General features: G+C 32.3%; 1 protein-coding gene across 2 annotated transcripts in view; it reads left to right on the forward strand.

Moving 5' to 3' along the window:
- LOC134720573 (uncharacterized) overlaps window positions 1-10,302 on the forward strand; it is a 41,883-nt gene extending 31,581 nt beyond the window's left edge. Inside the window, exons 8-9 of one of the 2 annotated variants that reach the window (XM_063582898.1) lie at window positions 151-198; window positions 9,273-10,302. In XM_063582898.1, the coding sequence (XP_063438968.1) occupies window positions 151-198; window positions 9,273-9,658 (434 nt within the window). In that variant the 3' untranslated portion in view covers window positions 9,659-10,302. Of the gene's footprint in view, window positions 1-150; window positions 199-2,259; window positions 5,142-9,272 lie in introns of those variants that run through there. The other variant, XM_063582900.1, reaches the window with a different exon arrangement.
- The last annotated feature ends 2,024 nt before the right edge of the window (window positions 10,303-12,326 follow it).

Consider the following 12,326-nt stretch of genomic DNA (forward strand, 5'->3'; position numbering starts at 1 on the left):
ATTTAGACAACAATACACATAATTGATTTCTTTTATGAAATATTTTAACCGATTATATACTTGCTGATTTGAAGAGAGTCAATAAGTTGGACACCTCTTACTTTCTTGTACCATCATTAATTTGTAATACTGTTTGGTGTTTTCTTACAGTGAACAAAACAAGTATATTTTCAATACCAGTAGAGAAGGAAATAGAAAGTAAGTAAAAACATACTAAATCTTACATGAAAACTCACTTCTGTATTCCAAACACTGCAAATTGAATCAAGTACTGCACTTATGATGTACTGAATAATGATATTTGAAAGCAGTAGGAATTACCCTAGCTACCTATCTGTAACTAAGCTTAAGGAAAGCCACCGTTTTGAATTCTGGAATTAGTTGAAAAACTGATTTCTACTTCTATAAACCAAAAAACGCCTTACGTTTTATTATAGAAGCAAAATTTTTAGTTTCATAAAGAGAATGAAGATTTTTAGAAATTTCTGCTTATGAAATTCTTAAACTGAAAAAGCAATATCCAAATAAAAAATAATAATCAAAGCTTAAAATACAATACAGCTTTCTTGTTATCTGATGGCTCTGTTTACTTTTCCTCAGAAGATTAAGTATGAAAATTCTGAAACCAATAAGTCTATTCTATTGTGCTCTGAAAGAAGAAAGTAATGTCCTTCTTACTTTGTGATGGTCTTCCGATGGTCTTCCTGATTTCTTGTTTTACCATTCACAAACTCACCAATGTAGAATAGGGTTATTGAGGTTAAAGGTTATGCTAGCAGGCGCAGATCCAGAAGGGGGGGGGGGGGGGGTCATGGGTTGGAACCCCCCCCCCCCCCCCATTTTTTTTTTTGGACAATCAATGCATTTGAATGGGGACATGTAATTGGAACCCCCCTTTTATCCTAGGTTAGGAACCCCCCTTTTTAAAATGGCTGGATCCGCCCCTGGCTATCTTGATGTAAAGGAAATGCTAGAGTGTTTAAAAAAGGGTGTAATGTTTAGTTCAAATATTTCTAGTGATACACTAGGTGTTCAAACTTTCCTCCAAGAATTGAACCACATTTAGTTTTAAACCTATTTGAGACTTATAAATGAGGGGTAATTTTTTTGCTAGGATAAATAAGTATGAATTTTGAACTATTCTATTGTATATTTTTTTTCATTTTGTATGTAATTCATGTATGGTGGTTGCTTTAGCTACAAATATATCTGCTTTTCTTATTTACATGCAAATTTTATTTGGTCTTAAAGATATAAATGCAGATCTAGACATTTTACAAAGTATACTATAACAGATTCAAAGTACACTTCAGAGATTACACATAATACACACAATTTTACACATAACACACACAATTTTACACATAATACACACAATTTTACTATAAAAGTGGTGTAAAATTGCAATTTCACTGGACATTAAGCAACAATCAACAATCAATAATGCAAATTCAGAAATTATTGTGATATTTTAATTTTTGCAAAATGTAACAGGGTTATAATCGCAATAAATTAAACTCACATTTTGAAATTTTTACATGATTTAAACAGCATTTTTCTCATTATCGCATGAATTAAAATCGCATTTTAGTATAAAATGACAAAATTTCAAATATAGATGCGTGCAATAATTTCTGAATTACAGTATTAAAATGGAAGAGGCCAAGTCAATAATATGCATTTTGAAATGATTTTTAAGCTATATATCTTCCTGTACCAAACATTTATGAAGTTTAGACCATAAATTGAATGTCATATAATGTGACCTCCATTCCAGTATGCTTTTTTTCATCTATTATGATCTGTTTTGTGTATAATGTGTGAGTTGATTATAAAGTGGCTAGCATCAATACCTATAATGATGGGATGGGAAGACCTTACTATATCAGTGATCTATGTCCTAGTTCAGGAATCCTAAAACTTTAAGACCAAAGTTAATTTAAATCATATTTTGAAATCAAGGACATAGGAAAAAGGTTGTTGGGATTGTAGTGTTTATGTCAGTGCATAAATTCCTCATTAAATTTAGCTTAGTTGATAATCTTTTTATGAATAAAATATTCAACAGGGAATTAGTCGATTTTTTTGGAAGGGAGGGGGGATGAAAAACTTGTGATTTTTTACTAAAGAAAGAGCATTAAACTGCTCATTATAACAAAAACATTATGTTCTTCTATATAAAAAATAAGCATGTTTTAAGTATTTACCTCCAAACCAATTAATAGCAATCTAAAGTCCATTTTTATTTTTAAATTTCAGAGAAAGTGGAGCATTTTAATATAAGAATAATCCTGATCATTGTGGGTATTGTGCTAGCCATAATTATTGTCGTTGCTATCATTATGTGTAAGAGAAAGAGGAAGCATAGATATAATCAGGCACATCGCTCAGTAGAGATGGATTCTGTACATGACGAGGAAGAGACGCCAAGACTAATCTCTACAAACTATACAGAACGTCCAGAGATGGACAATAAAACTTCTCTACCAGAAGGCATCATTAAGCCATCAGCTCCTCCATCTTATGAACATGTGATGGGCGGCCATGCTTGATCATGACAATGTGTAATTTATTGTTAATGGTGCTATCCTAGAAAACATCTCAAATAGCGATATATCACCAAACCACAGGTCTATAGAAACTTGATCTAGGACTTAATTGTTGATGCTGCTATCCTAGAAAACAACATCCCAAATATATCACAAAAGTGCAGATTTATAATGAATCAGAAAATCCATCCTAAATATATCACCAAACTACAGGTCTAAAGAAACTGGATCTAGATGATGACCATATGTCCTTTATTGTCTGTTATTGTTAATTAGTGCCTATGTTCGTTATAAAGCTGTCTTTAAGATCACAAGAAATCCATCCTAAATATATCACCAAGAGAAGGCCTATGGAAGCTTATACATGTATTACTTAAACCTTCATACGGCCAAACAAAATATACTTGTGAACATGCTGAAATTGTATGTTGAAATTTTACCTAACACCTATCTGTTACTGTATACTTCATTCTACCAAAATTGTACAGATTTTTCTTGAGGACAAGAAGTTCTGCACCAGCTGTTATTGTTTGCTCCGATATATTTTTGTGCAGTCTTTTTCTAAATCATGGACTTAATCAATATGTGTATATTATTTGGAGACTGCAGACAACATTTTGAACATATTAAACTCCATTCTTAAGGTTAATTATAGTATAACTAATCGCTGTATTTGAATATAAAAAATAAGACAACGCGTGACTGAATGACGCATGGATAAAACGAGTGTGCAGCAGGAGTTTAATCCATACAATTAGGTCACAAGTTGTCGTATTTTTGATATTCAAATACGGCGATTAGTTATACTTTTTATTACATTGGCTAATGGCTTTTTTTTATGAAATTAAATTTATTAATGTAGAAAATGTAAGGAACTATATGTTTTTCCTACGCATTCACAATTTGTTTTGATCCAACGTTATCGACGTCTTGACACGCCTATTGTTGTATGACGTCAGAGAGTGAAATAACCACATTTACATTTTTTTTTATTTTTTCAACAATGAGCAAAGCCCATACCGCATAGTCAGCTATAAAAGGCTCCAAAATGACAATGTGAAACAATTCAAACGACAAAAATGTATTTCACATGTGAAATTATCGGTTTTTATCTAACTGGTAAATCAATTAAATTCATTGCAACCAATGTAATAATTAATATAATGCTCAATATTACACACCTCATTGCTCAATAGTCTAGTGAATAGTAATCTATTTATAGACTATAGAATTATGTTTTTTGTATATTAGATATTTCATTATAGTACAAAAATTAATAATAGTTGACAAAAGCATATTTGGACATCTCTCTGCATCCACACACCCTTTCCAAACATAAAAAGCATGTGGATTCATTATTTTACTGGGTGGTAATTTCAAAAAACTCTGAGATAACTGAAAACAAAATAATTTTTATTTATTATTAGTACGGTAGTTGTAACCAAGGATTGTAGTTTATGTGATTTTGAGATAAGTTAAGAATTGATATGAGATCCTAAAAATAATTAGAATGAAACTGAGGTTACATTCCTTGTTTTCAAACGATAGTTTGAAATTTTTTGACAACTTTAATCATTTTCATAAACTAATATCTTTTTAAATAAAACAGTCAAATTGTGTTTGAATAAAAGTGCTTACAAATTTATATTTCAGCAATTATCTCCCTTGTAACTTAATTGTCTCCCATTAAAAACTGAATAATTTTAAAGTAGTTAATATTGTTGGTTTATAATTTTGAGATATTTATATGTGCAATAGATGTGTTTATGATAGAAATATAACTTGATGAGTGGAAAGATTTTATTTATTGTTGACAATTCTTGGCATTTATTGAAACTTGTATTGAATTTGTACATGTATATTTGTTATTGTTTTGTAATTTTCCACCTCATACCTCAGTTTTGTAATAAAGACAGTTTTATATGATGTTTATATTGTATGTATGTATTTTTTCTGTGAATAGTGAGTTATTCCTTTACATATCAACATATCCATTATTGCTTTAGGCCCATCCTTATTAAATGTGATTACAATAAGGCATTTCTCCAGTTTGATGCTCCTGCAAGTAATATTTATATTTTTTTAATTAGATGAGTACTGATATTTACTATAATGATTTGAAACCCCTATTCGACTGGTTTGTTCATGTGTTTTTTGTAGAATTTTTATCATAATTTGATGCCCATTTATACTAATAGATAATGTAGAAGTCAGTCATGTGATGTTATATCATGAGGGGGATAGGACCTTTATCGGTTGTTTTTAAGCTCAGGATTTCGGGATTGACCCTTTCGGGATCTGGGAATCTCTTTTGTCAGATTTCGGGGTGTCAGATTTACTTTATCTATATTCGGCACCTCAGGATTTCGGTTTTTTCAACTCCTATCCCCCTCTATCATGATTTGAAATATTAGTTTGTAATTTATGTCTTGGAATGTTACAGTTTAGGGTTTTGATGTTCCCTTTTAGAGGCTTTTTGAAAAATAAAAGTTATTAAGAAAAAACTTAAAATTAATATCCTCTTTCATTATAATACAACTCCCTATGTGATATTATATTTTAAATTTAGTTTTTTAACTTCTTAATATGCTTTTTTTATTAATTTTTATACCATGTATTGTAATAAAATGCTCTAAACAAATCATACCTTATTTCTTTGTAGAAGTAGTTACTAGTAAATTAAATAAAAGTCCAGCAGCAAATGCGACATGCATATTCAGGACCAATGCGTGTTTATGTTTAAAAAATATACCTCCATAACTAATAGACTAACTTGTTTAGATGAAATTTCTAACATATATTTGTTCATGCTTAACAGTGTGCAGAAAAAAAGAGCACACTGTTTTTGCCTAACTCACAAATTCAGCTTGCTTGGCATGTTTAATTGCATGTGATATTTGCCAAGCAACCTTCAATCAATCAAACATTTCTGAGGTACAGTAGATAAAGCTGGGTCAAAGTTGCATACTAGAAGATTTGAATCAAACAAATTTTTGCATTATATTGTGTGAAGAAGCAAATGTAACCTACATTTAATTTGGTGTTCTGTCTAAAGGGCACCCATGATGCCAATGTGTAATATTTCAATATGGCTAGTCTACATAGTAAAAACAGTATGAATTATAAATTACAACACAATTAATGGTATAGGATGGCTTTTTGTTTTGCATCATGTTACTTTATGAGAGTTCATTTGACATTACAGCCGATTCTATTGAGTGTGAAGCCAGAGGTAAAAAGCTTGTTAGCTGAACCGTGAAGTCATGGTTAGGTCAGGTAAACTACCCTCCTTCAAGAGTGGACTAGTCCAGCAGATGGGTCAATATCTGTAATTGTTTTTACATAGGCGGAAATGGTAACATTTTTTCCTGTAGCTCAGTCCAGATCGTTAACTTGGATTTGTGTGATAGCTCATTTCAAAGCTGTTCCATAATTAGCATATCCCGAACATCCTTTTGTGATGCGGCTCCTTGTGGTAAAATATCCTTTACTTTCCTAATCACCACAAATGGTTAAGCTCAGTCATTTGTAAAAAACAGAAACATGTCCAATATCACTACACAGAGATTTTTTCTTTACACTTGACTATTGAGTTCCTCATTTCAAGGGGCATTAGGGATATTGTCCCATATAACCAATCTATCTGTCTGTTTTGTTGTCATCACTGAGAAAGAAATTTTAGACCAGTTAAACATTTTGAATGTAAATAAACCAGCTGGACCTGATGGTATCAGTCCTAGAATTTTAAAAGAGATTGCTAGCTTTATTTCTAAACCATTGACTAAGTTATTTAATATGTCTCTATCAGTTAAACAGGTTCCACTGTTATGGAAAATTGCACATGTTAATCCTATCTTTAGAGGAAAAGGTAGTCCACATTCAGCTCTAAACTATCGTCCAATATCTGTTACTAGTATTGTTTGTAAGATTATGGAAAAAGTTTTATTTAAACATTTGTATAATTATATGAGGAGTAATAACCTTTTGTCAAAGTTTCAATCTGGATTCCAACCAGGTGATTCTACTGTTAATCAGTTAATCGAAATATATCATAAAATTATTAGTTATATGGATAGTGGTAGGGATGTAAGGTTTGTATTTTGTGATGTATCTAGAGCTTTCGATAAAGTTTGGCATAAAGGACTTTTATTTAAACTGAAACAATCTGGCTTAAATGACCAGCTCTTATCTTGGATAGAAAGTTATCTTTTGGATTGTCAACAAAAGGTAGTTTCAGAAGGCTTTTCGTCAACTCTAAGAAGTATACATGCAGGTGTCCACCAGGGATCAGTTTTGGGACCCTTTCTGTTTCTTATTTATATAAATGATATAGTAAATGACATTGCTAATGATATTAAACTTTTTGCAGATGACACCTCTTTATTTGTCATAGTAGATGATGATCATGATGTAGCAGCCGCTTCTTTAACTAATGACTTAGATGTTATCTCAAATTGGGCAAAATCATGGGCTGTTCAATTTAACTCTAAGAAAACTAAAAATATTGTATTTACTAGAAGGGAAAGGGAGCATCCACCTGTATTTTTTGGGATAAATGGTGAAGAGGTTGAGAAAATAAATATTCACTGTCATCTTGGGATAACATTTCAGTCATCAGCTTCATGGCATACACATATTGATATTATTTATAAAAAAGCATGCTCTCGTCTTTCTGTGCTTCGCCAAGTTAAGCACTTATTAGATAGGAGTTCACTTATCCGTATTTATTATGCTTTTATTAGACCTATATTAGAATATGGTGATGTTATTTGGGGCAATTGTTCCCAGCATGAGACTGAGCTCCTTGAAAATATTCAGATAGAAGCTGCTAGAATTATTACAGGATTACGACGTAATTCCTCCAGACAAAAACTTTATATTGAATTAGGTTTAGAAACTCTGGAGAATAGACGTAATAACATAAGCTTATACTATTCTATAAAATATTAAATGGGATGACACCTGCATACTTATATGAGTTAATCCAGCCATATCTTCCCAGACAAACCCCTTATACTTTGAGGAATGAAAATAACACTTTTCACCGGCCTCTTGCTAGAACTAGCTCATATTTTAATAGTTTCATTCCTTCCACTTTAAGACTTTGGAATAGTCTTCCTTTGAGTTTACAAAAGTCACCAAGTTTGGGTATATTTAGAAGTGGACTGGATAAGTTTTATAGGACTGATGATATATTTAAACCTTTCAACTGTGGGATAAGGAAACTTAATATAAGTCATTGTCAACTCAGAAATAATGCTAGCAACCTTAAATCTCATTTATTTAATCAATTCTTATCTGAGAACACTTTTTGCACAAACTGTAACAATCCTGTTGAGGATAACAAACATTTCTTTTTTATTTGCCCTAAGTATAATGATGTAAGACAGACCCTAAGTATAATGATGTAAGACAGATCCTTCTTGATTCCATTTACTCCATTGTTGATAATGTTGACATAAATATTGAATTACTACTTTTTGGAAACAGATTATTTAGGAGATAACTGTATTGTATTTTAAGCTCCGACGGCATCAATTGGGGATTTGATGGTCGCAAATTAAGTTTACTGGCGTCGCGTTAGCGGAGACAGTAAACGGGTATTTGCGACCATCAAATCCCCAATTGATGCCGTCGGAGCTTAAAATACAATATTGTTATCTCCATTCTAATGAAACTGACAGAAAACAACGTTAAAACATGTATTTAAAATCTGTCATATGCCGTCTGCGCTTGCGCGTAGGTCCCATAGCATCAATTGTCAATTGATGCCATGTAAGAAAGTGACGTTAACCAATCAAAATGAACGTTACAAACGTTGTTGCATTAGAATATCATATGATATGAATATTGCTATTTTTAAATCTGTTCAGAAATATATCAGTGACACTCAACGTTTTGTTTGAAACTTAATTAATTTTTGTTTCATCTAGTTTTATTTTTTATTTTTTATTTTTTTTCTACACTCCAACGTTAATTCATTTATTCCACTAAGCAAGCTTAGTGTCTCCTTCAAGCCATATATATATTTCTAATGACTTATAAAGGATATTTGCATGTTTCAAGGTAATTTAAATAACTGATGATTAATTGCCTATATATTTATTCATACTTTGCATTTATTAAGTAACACTGTTAACATATTTTGCTCGTGTGTGCTCACAAGTAGCATGCATGTTCCACTAAATTGCATTATTTTAAATACAGTTGTTGTAATTGAATCATACCTTGTACATGTATTATGGAGAGAGATTTTATAGGCTGTGCCTGTTGCTCAATCCTTTTCATATCTTAATGAATAAAATATGTTTAAAATCAAATCTGTCTGTTGGACTATGCTACTTTGAAAAGAGGGTAGTATACCTGACCTAACAAAAACTTCTCGGAAGAAATTTGAAAAAAATAGGCAGGACAGGAGTTTTGAGTAAAAAAAAAAAAGTCAGGATGAGACACTTGCAAAAAAAAAAAAGTCAAGACGACAATTTAGGTAAAAAAAAGTCAGGGTAAACTAAAAAAAAAAAAAGACAGGACCGAACAGAGACAAAAATAAAAAGGCAGGACAGAGATTACAGCTAAAAAAAAAAGGCAAGAGAAAAATTTTCTACCTAGCTAAGCTATTCCAGGAAACTCCTCAGATGACAAAAAATGTTGAGATAGATGAAAATGCACTGTTATTCATAAATTATTGTTTGAAAAATTCATTGTTATTTTTCCCTATTTCAGAAACAGAGGTTATATCCCTACGCTGGCAGATTATTCTTGGTATATCAGGAGGTGTAATCATCGTTATTATTTGTTTTGCATTGTACTGCAAATTTTATAGAAAAAGACCGACTTCCCCTGGATCAGATAGTCATAGCTTACGATACCAGCCCCAGGAACCATCATATAATCATCAACATTTTCCAGACAGATCACCGAGGAGAGAAACAAACAATCCTCAATACAACAGGACAAATGATGCTCCGCCTCCATATGCAGATGTTCCAATCAACAACACAAACAGTAGACCAGCAGTTCACATTAATCCTCAAATTAACCTGAATGTGACAGTCAACTCAAATGGTGACCAGCCACCATCTTACACATTTAGTGCTCCTACTGTATAGGAGAGATTTTTTGCACAGATTTGTAGTTAAAAATCTAATATTTGTGAAGTAATCAATTGCATGTACAACATGTACCTTTAATGCTCTTTTTAAAAATCAAAATATAGGTGTTAGTAACTTATTATTATACACAATACTATAAACCAACTTCTTTTTGTTAGCTATTGATTCCTTGGGACTTTTGCAATTATAATTATAAAACACAAATTTAAATAGGGGCTTATATGTCAAGTTTGGGTTTTCTCTTATGAGAAAACAGGAACAAATTTAGAAAATTAAGAATATAGATAACCATAAAATAGGATAGAAAGCACTAAACAAAAGAAAAAACATGTAAAAAATAAGTTGGTTTACAGTACTCCTAATTTTGATGTTCTTGTTATATTTATATGGCTTTATAATATATCTGCTTTATATTGTTACATGTCTTTCATCATATTTTGTTTTATTTGTATACAGTAGAAAACTTTATTATTTAAACTATTATGCTTGTTAATGTTCTGTCCTATTATGTATTATTTTGTGATATTCAAGACAATAATGACAATTTGTAAGATGTAAAATCAGTTGAAAAAGCTTGATAACTTTTTTTACCTGTTTCATCACAGCATTTTTTCTTTCTTCAACCGCTAGAAGTGTGTAAAAGAGGGGCTGTTGATACCGGTTTGTGCGGTTCATTTATTCCCAGAAAAAGCTTAATTCTTTCTGATTCACTCAACTTTCCCCGAAAATTCTTAGTTTTATCCAAATAAACTGAAAGAGCTCTTTTTGGATCTATTAAAGTTTTCTCTGGAAAACTGGGAACAAATAATTTTTCTCCAAAATGTTTTTGTCTATCTTGCTTGGCTAAGCCATGTCTTACAAAAGTAATACCCTTACTTTGAACTCTCATTGACTTGTCATCAATACGGAGACTTTGCAAATCACTACATCTTCTGAATGTAGTTATGGCAACTAAAACACTGTTTTTAAAGTTACATGCTTTAAATCAACTTCTTGCATAGGCTCAAAAGGTTTCTTTTAAGAGCCAGAAACAATAATTCTAAATTCCATTCAGGCAGAATTTTAACCTTTGGAGGTCTAGAATTAAAAACACCTTTGATAATTCTAACTATGTTAGGGTGTTGGCCGACAGGAAAATTTTGCACTGGAGGTAACACTGCAGACAACATAGATCGATAACCTGCTATTGTCCTATATTGCAAACCAGAATGAAATAAATAAGCCAAAAAATCGGCAATCTGATTTAAATTTGCTGAATATGGATCAATTTGTCTCTCACCACACCAGCTATTAAACTTTTCGAATTTTGAGGAATAGTCCTTTTTTGTACCATCGCGCCATGAAGCTGAGAGCAATGTTCTTGCTGATTCAGAAAATCCCTCTGTTTTAAAACGTCTGTCGAAAGAAGCCATGCTGTCAGATTTAATATTTCTGGATTTGGATGAAACATTTTCATTTTGGACCGAGACAACAAATTGTCCATTACTGGTAGTCTTATTGGGCATGCTATTAGTAACTGTGAAATCTCTGTGTACCAGTGTCTCCTTGGCCACTGGGGCGCAATCAAGATAATCTGACAGTGGAACTGCCTCATATATTGCAATATCCTTGGAATCAGACAAATTGGGGGAAACACATACGCGTACATGTTCTCCCAAGGAATTGTCAGAGCATCCAAGGCCAAAGCATTGGGATGAGGAATCCAAGTGCAAAAGATTTCTGTCTGGCGATTTTCCCATGACGCAAACAAATCTATCAAAGGAGTTCCCATATCTGAAAAATCTGCTGCACTATTGACTTGTTCAGAGACCATTCTGTCGGACAAACCTTTTCCCGACTCAAATGATCTGCTAAAACATTCTTCTTGCCCATAATATGGGCTTCTTTCAATACTATGTTGTTTTGAATTGCTATCTGCCATAGCTCCCAAGTCAAGTAACATAAATTTGGTGATTTCGCCCCCCCTTGACGATTTATGTATTGCACTACGCTTGTGTTGTCGCTCCTTATCAGAACACATTTTCCCTTCAAAATTTTCAGAAAATGCTGAACTGTCAAAGTTACAGCTTTCATTTCCAAACAATTTATGTGCCAAAGTTTCTGTTCTGAGTTCCAAACTCCCTGAAAAATCTGTTTTCCCATATGACCCCCATAACCTTTCATTGAAGCATCTGTCGTTATGGTCACATTGATTTTCGGCAATTGCAAATATCGGCCTTTCAGCGTGTTGGCTGAATTTTTCCACCATAAAAGATGGGATTTCAGATGTTGTGTCAATGGAACATGTGCCAACATATTTTTGCTGACTGGTCTCCAAAAACTTAACAAATGAAGTTGGATGGGTCTCATAAACAGACGAGCATTGGGAATCAATTCGATGCATGATGCCATCATCCTCAAAATTTTCAAAAAATCTAGAGCCAAATTCTGACCTGAAAGCATTTTTTCTAGTAATATCTGTATTTTTTTCTATCCTTTCCATTGTTGGATAAACTAGGCCCTTGTCTAAATGAAAAACTCCCCCTAAGTAAGTTATCACTTGACTTGGAACTAGGCTCGATTTGTCTATGTTTATCATAAAGCCTAGTGAAACCAACAGATTGAGACATTTCAGACGATCCTGAACTAATTGATGTTGGTTTTGATTGACTATCAACCAATCGTC

The sequence above is a fragment of the Mytilus trossulus genome, chromosome 6, assembly GCF_036588685.1.
Source record: "Mytilus trossulus isolate FHL-02 chromosome 6, PNRI_Mtr1.1.1.hap1, whole genome shotgun sequence".
NCBI classification, from domain to species: domain Eukaryota; kingdom Metazoa; phylum Mollusca; class Bivalvia; order Mytilida; family Mytilidae; genus Mytilus; species Mytilus trossulus.